The sequence below is a fragment of the Clarias gariepinus genome, chromosome 21 (genome assembly GCF_024256425.1).
Source record: "Clarias gariepinus isolate MV-2021 ecotype Netherlands chromosome 21, CGAR_prim_01v2, whole genome shotgun sequence".
Lineage (NCBI taxonomy): Eukaryota > Metazoa > Chordata > Actinopteri > Siluriformes > Clariidae > Clarias > Clarias gariepinus.
In genome coordinates, this window is record NC_071120.1 from 21,757,996 (window position 1) to 21,779,353 (window position 21,358).

General features: G+C 36.8%; 1 protein-coding gene across 23 annotated transcripts in view; it reads left to right on the plus strand.

The window, feature by feature from the left end:
• The first annotated feature begins 1,081 nt into the window (after positions 1-1,081).
• camk2b1 (calcium/calmodulin-dependent protein kinase (CaM kinase) II beta 1) overlaps positions 1,082-21,358 on the plus strand; it is an 87,049-nt gene continuing 66,772 nt past the window's right edge. For all 23 annotated transcript variants that reach the window (XM_053480741.1, XM_053480762.1, XM_053480764.1 and 20 more), the window contains exons 1-2: positions 1,082-1,431; positions 12,076-12,170. In XM_053480741.1, the coding sequence (XP_053336716.1) occupies positions 1,370-1,431; positions 12,076-12,170 (157 nt within the window). In that variant the 5' untranslated portion in view covers positions 1,082-1,369. The remainder of the gene's footprint in view (positions 1,432-12,075; positions 12,171-21,358) is intronic.

A 21,358-nucleotide genomic window follows, 5' to 3' on the forward strand; every position in this document is an offset into this window, starting at 1 on the left:
TTACATGTTCACAAAGTCTGCTGCTTCAGTGTTTTTAGATCTTTTTTTCAGACTTTAATATGGTATACCCAAGTATTTTGTGTTTCATGCTTTTCCAGCATGATGGAGCACCTTGCCAGAAGGCAAAAGTGATAATGAAGTGGCTTGGGGAACAAAACATTGAAATTTTGGGTCCATGGCCAAGAAACTCTTCAGACCTAAATCCCATTATCAAACAAACTGTGGTCAAACAAAAGCCACAAAGTGTGACAAACTCCAAGTATTGATTATGCACGAATGGGCTGCCATCAAGGTGGAATGGTAGCTTAGTGGTTAGCACTGTTGCCTTGCACCTCCAGGGTCTGAGTTAAATTCACGAACTGTTTTGAACTGAACTTGCATGTTCTTCCTGTGCTTGGTGGGTTGGTAGTTTTTTTCTTCCAGTTTCCTCCCTTAGTGGGTTTTCTTTTCCAGTTTTCTCCCACGGACCAAAGATATGCAGATTAGGCTAACTGGCATTTCCAAATTGCCAAAGTGTGTGAATGAGTGTGTATATGCGTGCCCTGTGATAGATTGGCATCCTGTCCTGGGTGTACCCCACCTCCCATCTCCTGGGATAGGCTCCAGGCCCCCCGCGACACTGTATACAGGATAAAGTGTTATAGACGGTGAGTGAGGCAGTGAATGGGCTGCCATCAGTCAACGGTTGATTGGCTCAGATGTTAATCGACAGCATGCCAGGGTGAATTGCAGAGGTCTTGTAAAAGAAAGATAAACACTGCAAATATTGACACTGCAACGTAATTGTCAAAAAAAGCCTTTGACACTTATGAAATGCTTGCAATTACAATTCTAACAAAATAATTAAAAACAATGAAACAGCAGACTTTGTGAGAATTAATATTTGTGTTATTCCAAAAACTTTTTTGCCCCCTTTTTTTTCTTCTTAGCTCTACTTGTATTTCTGGTTTCAACTGTTGCCTCGGTGACGTCAGCGACGTTCTACACCGTCCAATCAGAGGCGTTTCTCGCGAACGTCAGGCACTAGCCAATCGGATTGAGGGGGCGGGGCTTTTGGGATTACGGGTGGACAAAATAACGTTGCTTTTTTCGCAGAAGAGAGAGCGCGCGAGCGGGGGCAGAGGACGTCCGTTATCCGTTAAGACCCGCAGCTCTAGGTTACTGTTTATCGCTTTACAGGATATCAGTAGAAATAAAAAAAAAATAAAAAACTTACAAACTAACTAAAAATAGAGAGTCAAAGGTGTGAGTGAGTGTGTGAGACACCTGACCTGAGCGTTAGCTGTAGTTGTGTAGCTAGCTAAGGCAGGCAAAGGGAGAGAGTAAGAGCGAGAGAGACAGATAAATAGAGAGACAGACAGACAGAGACATGGCTACGACGACCTGCACTCGGTTTACAGATGAATATCAGCTTTACGAAGAGCTCGGGAAGTAAGTAACTAACTGTCTGCTCGAGTTTGCTGTTTGTTTGCATGTGAAACATGGTGGGTGCGCGCGCAGCTGGAGCGCGAGCTGTCAGATGCACAGAGAGAGAGTGAGTGTGTGTGTGAGAGAGAGAGAGAAGGTGTGGTGTTGCACTGAGACACTGGCTGAATCCCAAACACCCCCTCACTCCCTAAACGAGTGCACTACACCGGGTATAAACACACCCCGACACACGGCAATGTGTGTGTGTGTGTGTGTGTGTGCAGTGACGTTTTGTTGTAGGCACAGCTTTCCTGGATTAGTTACAGAGCTCCAGGAGGGTCAGGCTAGACAAACAACTGCTTTTGCTTTTAATGAATAGACATTTCAAAATGTATGAAGTAATAAAACCAGAAATGATGATGTTTACTAAACGACACCCTGATCCCATGCTGTGGTGTGGTTGGTGCTACGCCCCCTTTGGGTCCTAAATGTCTTCCTCTACGGGTTGTCCTGCTTTTTTTCTTACTTTTTTTTTTGTTGCAGATGTGCATAAGATTTAATCATAACACAACATCTTGGATACCATAGCATGTACACTATATGTGTGTATTTGTGTGTGTGTGTGTGTGTGTGTGTATGTGTCTGAGATAGAGCGAGAGAGGGGTAAAGATTCTTCTAAAGCCAAAGGGGTTTCTGCGCATGCGCACTTGGCATCACTTCATGCTTTTAAATGCTGAGTACATAAGCTATCCAACTATGCTACCTTGTTCTGTTTAGTTCTATAATTAAAGCACTTTGTGGTAACACATCAAGCATGATTGAAATCCATGTTTTCATTATGCTGGACCAATTTTAATAATATTAAAGTTTTTATAATAATAAAGTATATGTTAAGACCTCCAAAAAAGCATCGGACTATGATGTTACTCGGTGTAATGTCAGGTAGTTAGTTTAAGCCAAGTTTAAGGCATTGCCATGGCTGAACCGTTTGAGACCTTAAAAATCCCTTTGCAATTTTGCATCCTGTGGTAAGACATGAAGCATGGTTAAAATCTTATATTTTTTATGCTGGACCTATTTTGATATATTATTATTCATAATAAACTAAATTGTAGGGCAAAAGAACCTGCCCAATGATAGGTATGGTATCGTCTATGTGTCGTCTGATTGTATCTGAGCACTTGGGAGTGAAGCACCTTGCTCAAGGGTTCAACATTGGCAACCCGGCAGCATCGGGGCTAAAACGTGGAGCCACCCCTTTCCCAGCCCAATGACAGGACTATATGAAATCTTCTTTAACAACATTTGTCAACTCTAATCTAAATCTACAACCTGTGCTATACCTTAATATAGAGCTAGCCATACCTGGTGAGTTGTATACTAATGTATAATGATGATTTGTGTCTTCTGCACAGTTGTGTTGTGGGTTTATTGGCACACTTAAAAATGAACACCTCAGAAACCTCTGAGCCTCTTCCTGTAATGTCTAAACAGATCAGGTATGACTGTATAAGCAGAAGCAGAATCTTGGACCCTCTTCTGAGCAAAACATCTAAAAGTTACTTGCATTATTAATCTGTTGACATATCTAGAAATAAAATCTAACGTCAGGCTTTGGACCCAGTATACTCTATTACTAAATAAAATGTACAATAAAAAAGACCACCAAACTCCAAAACTGTCTGAAAGCGTCAATAATACACCATATTTTACTGACCATAATGTTTATTTCTCGTTTAAATATATATTTTTGAACATTACAGTTTGCTTGCACTTTATTATTAATATAAACATAGAGGCCTTCAAACAATGTTGTTTAAAAAAAATAGTTTTTTCTGTCATCAAAAAATAAAATAATGTCTATAGGTATGTAATTGATTATGAAAATTTGTGATTTATATAATTCTGTTATAATTTCCGATAAGTGCATAAGCTATCAAAATATGCTACTGTACCTTGTTCTGTATTGTTTCACAATGAAAGCACTTTGTGGTAGGACATCAAACATGCTCAAAATCCTATATTTTTTATGCTGGACCCATTTTAATAATAATAATAATAAAGTTTAAACAAAATGTTAGGACAAAAGACCTGTGTTGTGATAGGACAAAGTCGTAAAGCATTAAATCATCGTGTCTCTGGAGTAGCATCTGTTGTTGAGGTCAAGGTTACAGGGTGATGAGGTTACATGTGAGCATATCTGTGCATATTTCTATTTTTATGGACATGGTTCGTGTAGAGTTATCTTGTCACTTTACCATGATGGAAATATAGTCATCTCGAGAGAGTTGATGATTCTAATTTAGTATAGGCTTCCATGAGGTAGTTCTCTCTGCATTTATTTATTTGTTTTTTTTTTTAACTTGTATATATTCTGCAGAGTATCCCAAAAGTCTTTGTATATAGTTAAGATGTGAATTATTGGTAGACTGTCAATCCGATTCAGTTAGATTTTTGGGCGTAGTTATTTTTCGATAACATTTGATCTGTAATCTGTATTGTCTGAAGCAGCTGTATTTGTTACAGGTGTTAAAGTATTAAAATGTATTATGTATTAAATATTAGGATTGGGTCTAATTGAAAACCGGTGCCAATACGGCACCGGTACCTATATAACCGGCATGTACCGGACCGAAACAGAACGCGAATTTCGGTGCCTCGTTTCAGTGCCCCTTAAATGCCTGAACTGTTGATTGAATGACGCAGTTGTAATAAGCATCAGATTCATCAACACGCTAATACAATTTAAATACTGCATTCATGGGGTGTCAGAAATGATCGAAAAAAATAATTATTTCCTTAATTAGAAAAATCTTGAGAACGTCGGAAAGCTTTGATAATACAAATCCAAAACATTGTTGCAGTAATGTTACTGTCCATTTTATTTTTGTAGATTAAAAGTTTATTTGATTAGATAAAAAATTAAAAGCACAAATCATCAGGAAATGAGAGACCGTCAGAGATGCGCGTAAATGCAGCAACGAACGTTACAGTTGCTCTGACGGCAGCAGGTGGTCTACCGCTATCTTAGCTTGCTAAATTAAACAACTTTCGTTAAAATGCCTAAAACTAAACAGTCGAAGGTGTGGCTATATTTCACAAGAAAGGATTCCGACACCGCGACGTGCAGCAAATGTTTTACAGCAGTTGCGTGTAAAGGGGGAAACACGTCAAAGCTAATAAAACATTTGAGGGCAGACAAAATAAATTTAAAAGCAGAGGGATGCACCGTGTTTGACAGCTTGCGGACAACAGCTGGCACTATCGGTGTGGATGAGCCCAGTCCCTGTCATATCAACAGTAGCAAAGATTATGATGACAGCAGCCTTTCTGCAGGTTAGTCGTAGGTTAATGTAATGTTATTTGCAAAATTGCATTCATGCTAACAAATGGTCAAATGATTTGTAAAATACTAATGGAACATGGATTCTGTTTATTATGCATTTCTAATTATTATGGCTTTCCAGCTAGATCTAGTAGTACTACAACCGTGACCCCATTTACCATTGCAAAGAAGGCTAATTTGACTATGGAGAATTTTTTTAATTATTTGTTCAATAAAAATGCATTCTTGAGTCATCCACCATCATTTTGTGGCTTTTGGAAAGTATTGGTTCAGGCACCGTTTTCGCAACGGTACCGATTTAAAAGTATCAATTTGGCACCGGTATTGAAAAAAACCCAAACGATACCCAACCCTATTCAGTAACTTTAGTATTTTTTTCAATATTATGTAATACAAAGCAATGATTTTGTTTTTTCTCTGCCACACTCCAGTCCAGTAGGTGGCAGTAATGCACTAACCAGCCATAATTTGTTCTTTTAAATCTATTGCACGCAAAGCATCTATGGGAGTCATGTGACAAAGGAACGAACTATTTGGGACTTGAAGGCTCAGAGGAGAAACGTTCAATTCTGTTTCCTGTGTACTGCACTCCATAGCGACTATGGGAGTCACATGACAAAAGAACAAACAACTCGGAGTAGAAGATTTATTGAAAAAGAATCGCTCAATTCTGTTTCCTGTACATAACATACGGAGGTTTTGCAATGATTTGCGCATGTAGAAAATAAACGAATCACTCTCTGAGGCTACTTGTTCTTCTAAGTCACGTTAAAGATTTATTTAAAAAAGAACAAATCATTCATGACGGCTTATCACTATTGCAGACTTGCTATGCATCAAAGGCCTTCGTCTTAAATACAATCTAAAAAAAAAAAAAAAAGCTTGAAAGGCATTATGCTACAAGTGTTCATTTTACCTTCGCTCGGAGACGTGTGGGACACCGTGTGTTTATATATACTATACTGCTTAAAAAAAATTATATATACTAACCTGCTTAAAAAAATGCTGGTTTGACTTGAAGCCCCTCCATATGTACGAGTAAAATTAGGACTGTATTCTCTTAATTTTTTTTACCATATTGCGGCTTGTATACATGTGTAAACTGATATGAATATGAATAATTGGATATGATGTGTATGACCAGGACTCTCAAACATACATCATCACTTCGCTTGAAAAATGTCACAGCACTGTTGAATCCTTAAATCTAATTAATTTTGTTTATTTATTTTCCGTGATGGCAGAAGATTAAAAATATTATCATAATTTAATGTTAACGCATATTTGTCAGTTATTTCTATACTGGTGATTTAAAAAAAAAATGTTCGATGTGACACAAAAGTGAGTCTGATTTCATCACGCTTTCTATTCTGAGACGTTTAGTTTAGTGGTTTAGACATTTAAAGTTTAAAGCCTGCCCCAGTGTCAGCAGCTGTGTAACACTGCTTTTTAAAAGTGGTTTATAATGTTTTTTTGGAACAAACAACTTTATTATATGTAGCTCAACCAATAACGACTGTGGGATTATAAAATAATCTTCAGTAGAGATGGGAATCGGCAGTCACCAACCGATATCACAATATAATCACGATACCTAGGTGCTGATGAGATCACATATTGCGATTTTGTGAGTATCATCATTTAATTAATATCCAGATTTATTACATTTTCTCTGATTTTGTTACAATTTTAAGACCATGAGTTGTTTAATAACAAAAAATTGAGTCATACATTTGAAAGTTTTATGCCATAGCTTCACAACTTGATTGAACATGAATAATTAAACATAGACCGTTATCCTTATGTCATGTGTTTTCTCGCTTTAAAGCCAAGTCCAACATTTAAGCATTACAGACTAACTTAAAATACAAGAGTTTAACATTTAACTTTCTTGAGCGCGTGTTGAGAAGTTGTGAGCAATCTGAGGAGTGCAGCTTCAAAATGTGTAATGAGTGGGTTCGAGACTAATTCGCTTACAGAGTTTGAAAAAAAAAAAACAGGTAAGAGGCTATTTAAACCCTTAAAACTGCAATTCTGGAAAATCATTTAAGATTTTCACTCGGAAATTGGTTAGATCTAAAGGCATAAGGCTGATATCTGGTCAATATTCAGCAGAATTATCTTTTGACAGCTTTACCCAGATATTCTGTATGTTTAAAAATTTGTTTGTGTCAAAGTTCCTGTAATAGTCTGATTATGATTATGATGCTTTGCGGGTCAATACAGAATTGTTTAACAAAGAATCGTGATGCGATAAAAGAATGATTTTTTTTTGGTCATTTTCCTGCTAAAATTCTTAAATTGAAGCTAAACGAAGTGACATAATGTCTTATGTCTAGCTAATGTTTTAAAGGTCTCATTTTAGAGTCTTCTAAAATTCTGCCATTGTAACTTCATTTGATCCAAATTGTTTAATTGTTCATTTGTTTACTAACAACATTATGAAACACCAATAATGCTTTTAAGCTGCACTTGCAGTTGCACTTTAAAACAAATCTTATTCCCCTGAAGAATATTAATAATATGATTAATGTCATAGTATTACAGGTTAGAGTTTGCTTGTTTGTATGTGGGAGGAATAACAAATGATGTAAACGAACGATGCATTCAGACTGTGGTGTGAAATTGACAAACGTAGGAGCAAAATAACAGAAAAGGGGTCTGAGAAGACGCTTTGAGGTCAGGTGTTGACAACGTGAGCGCACGCCTTAAATCAGCCGAGAGCATGCGGAGGGTGTCTTTAAGAACAAAAGCAGTTCTGATAAACTCACGGGTGTGACGCAAGTAGCAGCAGGTCACTAAATGTCGATGCAGAGTGCAAATATACAGCTTTGAGATGCTGTGAGATCTGTGAGCGAGTGCGAACACACTTCAGTCCGTGCTCTGTTAATTAAGGTTGAAAAAAAGTGTGAAAAATACCTCATATCTCAACAAGGCTCGTTGGTTAGTCGTCTGTGTTACATAAGAGAGATTTGCCTGGGTTCACTATTGTAAATTCTTTTTTTTAAATAAGTATTTTTATTTATTTATTTATTTATTTTATCATTGCATTTTTTTTTTTTTATCTTCTCACACATCCCACACCCCAAGCCTGTTTACACCACGGTTGTCGTGGGAACCAGTTTGATATTAATCACACTGGTTTATTTTAATTTTTTTTCTATTATATTATAAAATTCTCCACCAATATACTACTTGAGTTATTAACATCTTGTCCTGCTTGCTTTGCTGATTTAGTTTTTATAATTATTTTTTTTTTATGTAAGCTAATTTATTTGTAGTCGAGATCAGTCCATAGATTTGAATCTGATTTATTGGCCACGTCTCTTAACACACATGAGGAATTTGGTTCTTGCAGTTGGTGCCTAACTTATTGACAAAACACTATACAACATTCAAGCTCTGTACTGATAAATAAAGATGACAATATAAGGAGTATATAAATAGATTAGCAAAATGTGTGAAGTGAGTGTGGTAGTTCTTTAAAAAACCTTTGTTGCTTCTCTTAATGATTTTGTGACAGCACAAACCTGAAGCTACACTAGTCTGAAATTGTGATTATACTGTATATACATATAATGTGTGTGTCACGATCCAGTGGTCTCATTCCTCTCTTAACAGGTTTACATGTTTTACTTTCCCGGTGTCGAGGTTTTCATATCAGAAAAGTAACAATATTTTTCAGCGACTGTTAATTTAAAAACTGTTCTATTTTTTTTATTTTTTATTACATCATATGGAAGCTTCCGGTAAAAGCACATAGCTATAGCTAATTCTATGCAATGATTGGTGGCATAGAAATTGAAATCGCAATATAAACCAGTACAATTATATAATCGCAAAACTATTGCAGTTTATTACAGGTAATATGTTAAAAATGGGGAGAAAAACTATTCGGTTACGTAGTGTGATCTTTTGTGTGGCAGTTCATGTATTGTCAAACTGACTTTAAAATTGTTAAAAAAATATTCATTCCTAATATAATAAATTCAAATTTTATTTGTCACATACACAGTCATACACAGTACGATATGCAGTGAAATGCTTGTACGACTGCCGGTGACCTTAAAAAGAAAATAAAAACTATATATAAAGAATAAATATTAATAAAAAGAAATGAAATACAAAAGAAAATAAATGTAAATAGTAAAATAAACAAACTGTACAAATAAGGGCATAATAAAAATATTACAAAATATAGAAATATAGGAATATGGGGGGGAATATATATTAAAAAAAATTAACGTTTTAAAGTGGCATTAAAATGTTTTAAAGAGGCAAAGTGTCATGTGCAAAATGGCAGATATATATAAACATGTATTGTATAAAGTGACTTATGAAAGTGACATGTGCAATGGTTTCAGATATGTAAATATGTATTGCATGAATGTGTCCATGATTGTCCAGATAATGACAATGTTTAAAAGGTATCACTCGTGTGTGGTGTTATTGAGAGACCTTATCGCCTGCGGGAAGAAGCTCCTCCTCAGTCTCTCTGTGTTGGCCTTCAGGGAGCGGAATTGCTTCCCAGACCGCAACAGAGAAAACAGTCCATTGTTGGGATGGCTGAGGTCCTTCACGATCTTCCTGGCCTTGCTCCAGCACCGCTTGCGATGCGGATGATGCGCTCAGATGATCGCACCACCCTCTGTAGAGCTCGTCTGTCCTGCATGGTGCGGTTTCCAAACCAGGTCGTGATGTTTCCCGTCAGGATGCTCTCTATGGTACAGGAGTAGAAATTCCTGAGCACCTTAGAGGGCAGTCTAAAGTCTCTCAAGCGTCTGAGGTGGTAGAGACGCTGTCGGGCCTTTTCCACCACGGTCTTAATGTGACAGGACCATGACAGGTCCTGAGTGATAGTTTTTATTAGTAATAGTTTTATTACTAAATAGTTTTTTATTAAAGTAATAAAAGTTATGAAATGATCTTAGAACTTAAAACAGAACCAAGATTGTTTATTTATTTATTTATTTTATTTAGAAAATCTCAGCTAAACTTTCGTGAAAAAATCACTTACGTTGCAAATTTTGTTGCAAAATAAAAAAATAAAAAGTATTAAATTTTAATATTTTCCAGCTCAAATAATAATTAAAAAAATTACAAAAATTGCTATTTGTTATAGGAGCAAATTAAAAGCATTTTATCTGATTTTTAAAAAATGTTTTTATTTTGCTGGAGTAAAACCAAGATAACTCTTGTGTGCATCTTTAATGCATATTAATAGCTTTTAGGATATTTAAAGACAGTCTATAGAATGTATAGATGATCTTGGGCTCAGTACACTGAGCATAAATTTTTAGTCTTATTTAAAAAAAAATAAATTCTGCATAGATATAAATGTATGATTATACATGTTTTGGGGTATTTCTGTGATGGATTGTGTAAATGTATTCTTATCAAAACACCTGCCAAATTCACGTCTGTAGGTCTGTTTGGAGAATTGGTTTGTTTATTACAGCCTTATGTAAAGGCCACCTTATGGGTGTGTGTGTGTGTGTGTGTGTGTGTGTGTGTGTGTTTGGGTATCTGTAACAGATTTCTGTTTGCAAGTTGTTTGTGCGTTCTTTAAAACTGTTTACCTGGCTGATTGAAGAGTGATCTTCTTCCCTCAGAGGTTTTAGCTGTCTTACTAATTGACGGAGGAAGTGTGGAGGAAGAACTAAGAGCTCTGGACCAGTGTATTCATCACACACACACTCACACACATCTATAAATGTCATTGATTACACAAACTGAAATTGCAGCTTTGTCTAGGGAACAATCATAAAAATGAATACGACTTATGAAAAATAATAAGTAGTAATCTGTCGCTTTGTCACTTCTTAGTGTGATCGTACCTTAAGGAGTATGGTATAGAAGCTTTGTACAAGTTTAGGTTTGTATAATATAGAATCTTTTGCGCCTGACGTCTGGACAGCTGGGTGCCGGTGCAAAAACCCACATTCAAAACCAGTCACGGATGCACTTTTAGAAAGAAAACGCGTCTGCTAACGTAATGTCTTCCGAATTGCATTAACGGAAAAACATTTTAATGGTTAAAGGTACTTCTGGTGTCCGCTGTTGTGACCCACGTCATTGGTAGTCACATGTCTTCAAAAGGTCTGTGGATAGCGATGTATTTAAGCTGTTCTCAGATCAGGTATTCTAAATTTAAAATCCCAGTTATTCAGCCTGATCATTTTATTACATTTTATTATTACTTTGTTGTTTAAATCAAATGATGGTACACTTTTTATTTCATTTTATTTATGTATATGTCTGTATAAGCCTTTTTTTTCCATTTAAATGAAAAACGAACATACTTTGGTTTCATTCACGCTCAGATCTGTTTTTTTTTTCCATAGAAGTCTGAGCACCACAAATAATATTTGAATCTGATCTTTTCGTGTGTAGTCATAGGTCAGATACAGGTATGTTTTTTTTTTTTTTGGTTTGTTTGCAGCATGACCATGTGAATTTATGCATTTTTATATTTTTTATTTTTAGTTAATCCAACTCAACAGTCATCATAATTGTGTGCTAGTAAAAATAGAGGATAATAGTAAAAAAAGAATTCTGGACAGGGATAGTGAGGTATTGGACTTGATAAACTTTTGAGATGATGTGGTTCATGTATAAGTAGAAGGCACATACCGTATCTCTACTTCTCCCCAAAGAAAAAAAAAAAAAAAAAAATACGTGGACAAAAAAAAACCCCACGTAATTTTTGTACCATGACATTTATTTATTTTATTTATTTTTTGTACATGCAGCTATTTATTTATTTATTGTGATAACTGACTTCAGTTTTTTGCAGGCTTTGCATTTGTGGAAGTGTGTGTGTGTGTTTTAAAAACTGTACCTAAATTTGTTCTAAATATAGAATTAGCTGTCTCTGCTCAAGTCATCTCTTGGGATTTTATTAACCACAAAAATGTATTCTACATCCAGACATATGCATACACACACACACATACATACACACACACACACACACACACACACACACACACACACAAATTGCACATTGCGAGTGTGCGGCTGAGTGTGCAGAAAGAACAGGGCAGTGGAGAAAAGAGGGAAGATAAATAAACCAACCCAGGTTAAACCAATCTCATAATTATTCCACACAATATGAAATTGAAAATTTAAGTACCAAGACAATAAAATAAAGCCATGGAATTTGTATTCGTGGAAAACTAAGCTGTGCCATAAATAATTTGTTGCCTAAAAGTTTAGAGTATCAAGCGATCACAGAAATGCTGATGAGCCACATCTGAACTTAAGTTGGCCTGATATTTGGATTTGTTCCTTACCTTATTTTTCATTTTTTTCCTCCATAGGGGAGCGTTTTCAGTGGTGAGGCGATGTGTGAAGCTGTGCACAGGCCAAGAGTACGCTGCCAAAATCATCAACACCAAAAAACTATCGGCCAGAGGTGAGGAAATGCCTTTCTGATCTCACTTCCTGTGCAGAGTCATGCTGATGATCATTAAACAATCAGTGTAATCATCATTAGGAGCTGTGCCAGAAACCTGTGTTTCATAAAAAAGCTCTGCATCAATAATATGTCTGAATCTTTTTTCTGTTAAAATGGTGGTAATACAGGACAGGCTTTTAATATTTTATGGCTCAACAGTACTGCCCTGTCCTCTACAAGGAGATTGTATAATTATATATATTAAGTCCAAATAAAAACATCAAAAATCAACTAAAAGTATAAATATATAATAAAATATGATGCATATTTTTTTGTATCATGAATAGATTTTTTAAAAACGTATTTAGACAGCTTACTTATGTGAGACAGCAAGCCTTTGAATTAGCCCAGTTATTCTTAAACATTTTCTGTCATTCCCCACTTAAGTGGGTGGGCGAATTTTCAAGCCCCACTTGTCAACAAAATGATAATGAAATCGGCCAAGTTTACTATTTATTGAAATATCAATTTCTAAACCAATAAGATCAAATAACACCAAGTTCAAAACAGATAAAATACACGTGCAGTTGTTATAACAGGCTTACTTCGTAATTTATCTAGAGCTTTCTTTCAAAGAAGTCAAATGGCTTATTAACGTGACTGGGGTGTGTTGTCTCCAAGTGTCTTCCTACTTTGTTGGGTCTTGTGCTGTCTGCTGCCAGCGGTTTAAGACACAAAACACACATGGGTCTCTCCTCTGTCCCCACCATCCCACCATGAATCCAAGCGCGACATAGGCTTCATCATGTTTTCCTTTCGGCTGGCTTTTTGGTTGATTAGGCTGAATCACCTGCTTTTCTGTGGTCCATGTAACAAATGTATCCATTTACGTTATTATGCTCACTGTCCGCAGTAAAGTTAGTTTTATATTTGCATCTCCGAATTAAATAGCTGCGTAAATAAACCAGCAAATAAGATACCCACATATATTACCTCTCTACATTGTCTTTAAGCTACATCTGCCTTAAATTATACATGTTTAAAAGCATAAACACAAAAAAACATTATTCTCTACGGCGCAACGAATGATTTACCGATCATCGCAAAATGCCGCACACCAACAAAAAGCGTAGAACGATATTGATCTTCCCTTCTGTTCAGCGCCTGAAGTATCAAAAAGTAACTTTGTTGCCGCACTGGAAACTAGAAATGCCAGACTAGTACTGCCTGATAAAATATTAATTTTTAACAAAAATACAGAAACATCAGCATGCACATTGTAATAAATGAAATTACGTATATAATACCGAATGTTTCCTTATATATTGTTCCTCTGCAATTAACATGCTGATGTTAAACCGTTATTGTTGCACTATGGTTCCACTTTTTCTCTGATGTTATTTTAATTTACTTGTATTAATGATCCATTTCTTTGCGTATGATTGTTTAGTTTCGAGTGTCCGATCTTTATTGTCAATAAAGAAAAGCATGAATTAGATTAGGTACTTTCCTATTATTTTCCACTAATTCCCTCTCGTTCATTGCGCCCCACCTGTCATGTCTGTATTCCCCAGTAGTGGGGCGCGCCCCACACTTTGAGAACCACGGAACTAGCCAAAGATTTTTATAAACACCCTGTAGCATCAGACCCTTTGTGTATCCGAGAGTTAAAACCTCTAAATTGTTAAATCCTGTAACTGATAATATATATGTATATTTTTTTAATTATCTTAAAAGTTTGCAGCAAGTAACTGTTTTGGCAAATGCGTGACCTCACTTTGTAGTTCTGCTTAACTTCGCTAACCTGGTATTTGCAAACCTCTTACCAGCTGACAGATTTCTTTCAGTGTCCTGTATCTACCGGCATGCCGTCCAGCGCTAGCCGTCAGTCGCATGTGTTTCCACAGTAAGAGTTATTGCCAAGGCCGAGGCCGAATTTCATGGCAGCGAGACAGACTCCAGCCTGCACCTGCTCCACAGAGAGCAGTTTTCTGATGGCATCCTGCACGAGAGAAGTGTAGCTATGTCACCCAGCCTGTAAACCAAATCGGGCAGCTGCTCAGCCAGGTGTTGCTGAGCGTTGCTGACGGCCTACGTCGGTCATTGCCGTGAACCAGTACTTTGCTTTTAAGATTTTGTTGTTCAGCAATTTAGAAAACCTTTTTGGAGAATAAAAAAAGGTGGGCCGATGTCATGTAGTGAGGATAGTATGCGCTAGATAACATGTTTTTATTTATTTATTTATTTTTTAAAAAGCATAGCCATGCCATAAGCCAAGGAATATATTTACTTGTGGCCATGAATTGTGTAACGTAAAACCCCCCTGACTTAATATATTGTCACTAAGTCATAATTAACACTTGGCCTCTGGTTAATTATTAAGCGGGAACGTGTGACAACTGAGGATCCGCAATACCAATGACTCCAGAGTGACTTTCTGCATCATTCCCAGAGCGAAGTGTAACATTACTCACCTTCATGCTTCGGTTCCTCTACTGATGATATTTCTCTCTCGGTTATTTTAAAATACAAATTGTTTCAGATCACCAAATGAGGCTTGAGAAATTTTTACGATATTTTTTTACAATATAACTTCAATATATGAAGGGTTCATTTGCAAAAAGAGCCACCATTCTTAAAAAAAAAAGTGAAATGACCCAGTGTATAATTATTTACATGACACATTCTTAATCCTAAATCAGATGAATTATTTCTGTTTATTTGAAATAACCCCACACCACATTTGTATGTACAACAGCAGGAGTAGAACGTGACACAGTGCGCTGTTACTCTATTTATGATGTGGTGTGATGTCGCTCAACAAGAAACGTAGATAATGTGTTTGTATTAATTTACCAAGAGTTACTTTTAAATTTTTCTTCAGCAGCTTATTGTCTATTTAATATTGTGGAACATCTCATGAATTATGTGGAACATCATTACTCTCGAAATTACTGAGGCAAAAAAAAAAACATAACATCAACCCACATATTAGCAGTAAACCAGAAACTTCAAAACATTCCTCGATCCGGAAGATGTAACTGTGGAGGAAAACCGAAAGCATCACAATATCTTGTACATATTATAGATTTTTTCTCAGCCTACAGCACATTGTTTTAATCTGTTTGTTATGAGCTTTAGTTATTGTGGATTTTCTTCCATGAATGTTTCTCTTTTAATGAGCTGTTACTATAGAAACATTAATGCATAAGAACAAAGACATTAATACTAACCTACCATTAAAATGATGGCCACACTTACCCTGCTGTTCTGGAAAATGAATGCATACTTTCAGACTAGAGAATGCTGCAGTATAACAAGAAAATAGCCAAAAAATAGAGTTTTTGAGTACAATGTAAAGTATAGCGTTTAATACTATTGGTATACGAACTGTATATACGCACAACCTCGTTTTTTTTTTTTCTTTATTTGTTCTGTTAATGGCTGTAAGAACTGGACCAGCATTAACTTTTTTTTTTTTATATATATATACCACACATTAGATGAGAATCACCAGTCACCACTTGATATCATATATTTCGATAACCATGTATTGATTCGATTTATATTACGTTCACGATTTTGTAAATATATATTAAAAAAAAATTGTGACCTGAGTAAGTAAATATAGCCTGTCCCTTACAAATTATTTTTGTTTGCTTGAAAACCAAACGCAGCATTTCAACAACACAAATTTATCTTCAAATACAAAAGTTTAATATTTACCTTGAAATTAAATTAAACAAAAAGCTGCATTTTTACTGAGCAAGAAATGTATAATTTCAGTATAATTTATATTTCTAAAGAAACTTGGCAAATAATTCATTCTACCTCACAGGATGCCAGTATGCCATCCGGGTTATTATTCCACCAAATACTGTTTCTTAATGTTATTAAGCATTAACAAAGTTTGTTTACAAATTATTTGCATTTTGTTTTATTTGCGTTATTAAAACTCTGCAAATAGTGCATAATCTTGGGTGATTTTGATGTGTTGTGATGTCATCATTTCCTTTAAATATGCACTGTAAATAAGAATAGTTATATTATATTTGAAACTTAGGAGAAATGTTGTCAGCAGTACAAAAAAAAAAATTAAACAAAACTTACTAGTACTGAAGACGGCACGTGCGGCATCTAACGTGCTGGTTTCGAAACTAATTAGCGTACATGTTGCGTTGAGACTGGTGTAACCTTGTGTAATGAGAGGGTTTAAGGCTAATTTGCTCTCAGAGTGTTTGTTGATTAACCTCCCCACCCCAATCTCTGTCACACGTTCTCATCGTCACTGTAGTATGCTGATGTGTGGTATTGATTATTGCAGCAAACTCTATATTACATGCGTGGAAGAACAGATTTTAAGAGAAATAAACACACACACACATACTTGTATCTAAAATAAAACTGAAGTTCATTGTGAAAGAGGCACTGGGGGCTTAAAACCGAACAACAAGAGATGAGTGATTGTTAGTTGTCTTCGTGTGACTGAGAGAGTGAAGCAGTTTAGCCATTTTTGTGGAGGCAGCCATGGCACTTGGCAGCTGTGTTGCGTGTGTGTGTGAGTTTGAGCGAGCATGTGAAAGCATAGCTACATGCCTGGAGCACGGGACTCTCATCTGACCCAGAGAGAGTCATAGAGAGACGAGCATGGCCTGGGCAACTTACCTACAACGTGTGTAATAAATCAAAAGAGGAATTCAGTTATAACCACAACTGTTAATTTGATTCGACTTGATTTTTTAGCATTGCGATTGCTGATTCGATTCAGTAGCACTGATGTTACGCTGTTGTTTGGTGTTTCTTGAGCAGTTTTATGTATTTATTTATTTGTTTTACAACATATGAAATATTCAAATCTCAAATGTCTCATACCAAGGGATAATTTAGCTTTGGACAATTTTGCTCGACACTCCAGTCCAGTAGGTGGCGGTAGTGCGCTAACCTCCTCTAAACTCAAGGATAAAGAAGCGATACTTTTTGCAAAATGTGAAAAATGAAAATGTATGATGTATATAATAAGGTGTATATATAGAAATTTGTCAACTTCTGACAATTTAATGTTTGTAAGTTGACTTAAATTGATTCTTCATTTCACAAAAAAGATCAATTAAATTGATTAAATCACACCGCTCTTGTATATGAAAAATACCTGTTTACATTTCAATTCTTTTATGAACCAGGCCGGTCACAATCTCTCCTACTTTTGCCTAGACGTTGCCTAGTTCCTCTTGCGCCATATTGTGCATTGGGAGGAAATGATCTCCAACAAGTTTGTTTCAGCCTTGTTCCATGATCGACCAATGGCACAAAGGTCTTCGAGGATCAGATACCACACAGTGAGCCTTGCTTTCGTTTTCCTTGTGTGGGTTTCCACATGATGGTGGTTGCACTGGCTGTAAACCACGGGAGGAGTTCTGTCAGGGCATCACAATCGCTCACTAGGAAGTAATACTTTTTTTTTTCAGATCTTTTTTGGTATTTCTTTCCATGCTCAGACTTGCACAGCTCAACTTTTTTTCCAAAATAAGGCTTTCCAGTTTTACCAAGTCAGACCCTTCTTGCAGACTCAGATTCTGAGGATGTGATGCTTTTCTGCTCACCTTGGTTGTAAAGAGTGATTATTTTAGCAGCCAGAGTCTCCCTGACAGCGCAAACCAGTCTGTTTATTCTTGTGATCTTCCATCAACAAGACATTTCCATACAAGGGACTAAAGCTTACTTCAGTTATGTTTTATTTCCTCATTATTCTGTAAAAACTTTAGGAATCAGTAGTTTCCAAATCACAAAATCTAGCACCATCAACCATGCCACGGTCAGAGTCATTGAACTGAGAGTTTTGCTTATTCTGATGTTTAACCAATTAACCGGAATTGTACTGCTGCCTCATAATTGGCTGTTTGAAAAAATGCATTAATAAATAGATGTACTTCGCTGTAAAAAAAAAAAAAGTATTTTCCCCTTCCTGATTTTTATTATATATTTTTTTTCTCACACTTGAATGAATTAGATCATTAAGGAAAGAAAGGTAAACAAAAGTAAATACAAAATGAAACATTTTTACAATTATGATTTCATTCATTAAGGTAAAATAGCGGTCTGAACCAGCCTGGCTTTAGATGGAAAAGTATTTGCCCTCCTGAACCTAATACCTGGTTGTTCCACCATTGGCGAGAACAACCACAATCAAGCGCGACATTGCTGTGGAGGAATTTTGTCTCAATCTTCTTTGCAGAATTACTTCAATTCAGCCACATCGGTGGGTTTTTTAACATGCCCGGCTAGTTTTGGTGAAAAACTGGCTCTAGGTGAAAAAGTATTTGCCCCACAAACCTTATAACTGGTTGTTCCACTATTAGCGGAACAACCGCCATCAAGCGTGACATTTTTGTTTCAATCTTCTTTTTTGCAGATTTGCTTCAATTCAGCCACATCGCAGGGTTTTCGAGCATGACTGTCTAGTTTTGTCAGTGTACATCTTGTGTTGCGAAGATGGCACGACATATGGCTGAATATTTTTGCGATTTTTGTCCACACAGTCAGTACGTGTGCAGTGTAAATTCCCAGCAGCCTGAACGTTAAGGCCAGCACAAATCAGCCATGGTGACAGCCACGCCAGTGTTCAGGGAAATAGTTGTGTGTGTTTGTTTGTTTATTGAGGGGCGCTTAAATCAGAATACGAGTGTTGAATAAAATGCCTGCGATGTTGATAGATGTCTGTGAGGAAACGCCAAGGGAAATAACTGCTGTTTTACCCAATGTGAAGAGTGAAGTTGGAAAGGGGTAAATGTCATCGAGGTAAATGTCAATGTAAATCGTGTCAGCCACAGTAGTTTTCCCTAAGTCATGTTTTCATTCTCCCTGACGATGTCAGAACGCATAAGAACAATAGCTGAAAGTCAGGCTGTGTCCTTGTCCTGCTGACTAACGGAGACCAAAATTATTTTTGAAGGCTGGCTGAATGTGCTGAGAATGTCAATAAATGTTATACAAAGTATTATGACTAACCCAGCACTTTAAAAAAAATTTTTTTTGGGCCAATACTATACTGGATTTGCCCTTCTTGTCCGACGGAATATCACTGAACGTGCGCTTCGGCCTGTGCTCATTAAACTCAGAAACCACTGTACCAAAGCCGAATAAACATATTAAACAACGTTACCTGCTTTGTCCAAGGGTAAATGAAATGGTGTGATAATATCCACCCTTGGCCATATCAATGTTAAAAAAACTAAAACTTCACCTCGGAAGAACTTTCCTCGAGTTTTCACATCACATACTAGTGTCTCGCCTCTTTTAATCTCCTTAACCATGTGCACAGCTGGTCTCGGATCAGTATGTAAAGGCACTGCATGCTAGTGTGTTCGCGCTCGAGTGCAGCGAAGGGTGACCTGGATTTCCTAGCAAATCACATCACGCTTCAGTTCTGCACCGGTGTCCCATTTAAGATCCTGTATGTGCTGGTTGTTCTCAGAGACGTGTGAGGCAGACACAGTTTTATTCCACAATTGATACGAAGACACTCGAACTGATTTGCAGAGCTCTTTTCTATGAAGAGACAAGAAAGTCCAAACCGTATGAGTGACAGAATAAAGCCTACAAAGCTTATAGTTTAATCATTTAAGAGCACTGAGGAACACCTTTTAGCTACCAACCTGGAATGGTTTGGGCGTGTAAATGGTTCAGTGCACTTAGACCAGGTCTCCTACTCCATATGCTGTAGTTAAAATCACTTAAGTCCATATGTCTTATTTTATAAAATTCCCAGAATTGTTGTGGAATGTAGAATATAAATCACTAAACAAAAACAAGGACATTTGCAAGTGATCCCAAACTTTTGGGGGGTAGAGTAAATAAAACTGTTAATCCCCTTGACTTGAAGGTCCTACTTGGAAAGTGGGAAAAGGCCTCTTCTGTGCTCTTAAATAATGTGATCATGAGGGTTGAAGGCTTTATTCAGGCATGGTTTTGGTTTGATTTCTGCTCGTCTCTGCAAATAAGTTCAAGTGTCTTCGTTTCAATCACTTTTATCCCAGGATGATTTTTTTTTATTCATTTGTTAATATTCTATATGCTTATCCTGATGCAGGGGGCCTGCAGGCTATCCCAAGAGTCTTTGGGCACGAGGCCGGGTACAACCAGGACAGGGTGCCAATCCATTTCAGGGCACACATACATACACACACTAAAGACAATTTGGTAACTCCAGTTAGCCTAATCTGAAGGTCTTTGGACTGTGGGAGGAAACCAGAGTACCCGGAGGAAACCCACCAAGCACGGGGAGAACATGAAAACTCCATGCACACAGAACCCGAGACGGAAATTGAACCCATACCCAGGGGGGGCATTAGGATGAAATAGTTATACCCTGAGTGAGTGGGGTATTTTTACAGGATGACTCCGCCCACATCCACAGTTAGCAAGGTCTCGCTGAATGATTTAATGAGTGTGAAAAGTTTGTGACCGATTTTACTGTCATTTAACCACTAAATGAGGGAATATCCTCTACAGTACAAAAAAAGACCTTTATCCTTTCGTTAAACTTCACTGGACTTGAACTGGACTTGGTGCTATTAAAACTTGACTTACTAATACACTTGTTGTTTTTTTCCACCTTACTTTGCCATGTGCAAGCCTTGTTTGGTTAGAGACGAGCGTACGAAGATGGTTGCTGCTTTTTATGCACCAGCCATGGCATTTCTTTGTATCTTCACCCAGTGGTTGCATTACTTATGCTCTTTATTCTCTCCCTTCATCCGCTCTGGGATTTATCTCTCTTTTTTTTTTTCCTGTCCTTCTGTTTAATTTTTTTGCTCTTTTTTCCCTGGCCTTTCATTCAACCTTTCATCCCTTGTTTGTGCTTCTCCCTTTCTCTCTTTCTCTCGCTCTCTCTCTCGGTCCTCATGTCTTATTTAACTTGCCCTGTTAATACCAGAGCTCCGGTGAGCAACTTTTAACGCTCACCCTGCCCTCCTGCTCTTACCGTGTCTCAGTTTCAGGTTAGAAAAAAGTTAGAAATTGCACTAGATTTTCATTTTAATTTCAGTTGCAGATGTGCTCCTTTATATTTGTGTATCTAAAAAAGGTTCTTTGAAAGCTCTGTGTGCATTGTAAATTTTTTTTTTTTCATAGACTTCGAACAGGTTCTGTTTCTGTGGACTCACGTGAGCCATGTATGAGAACACAGAGCAGATGGATTAGTCTGAGCA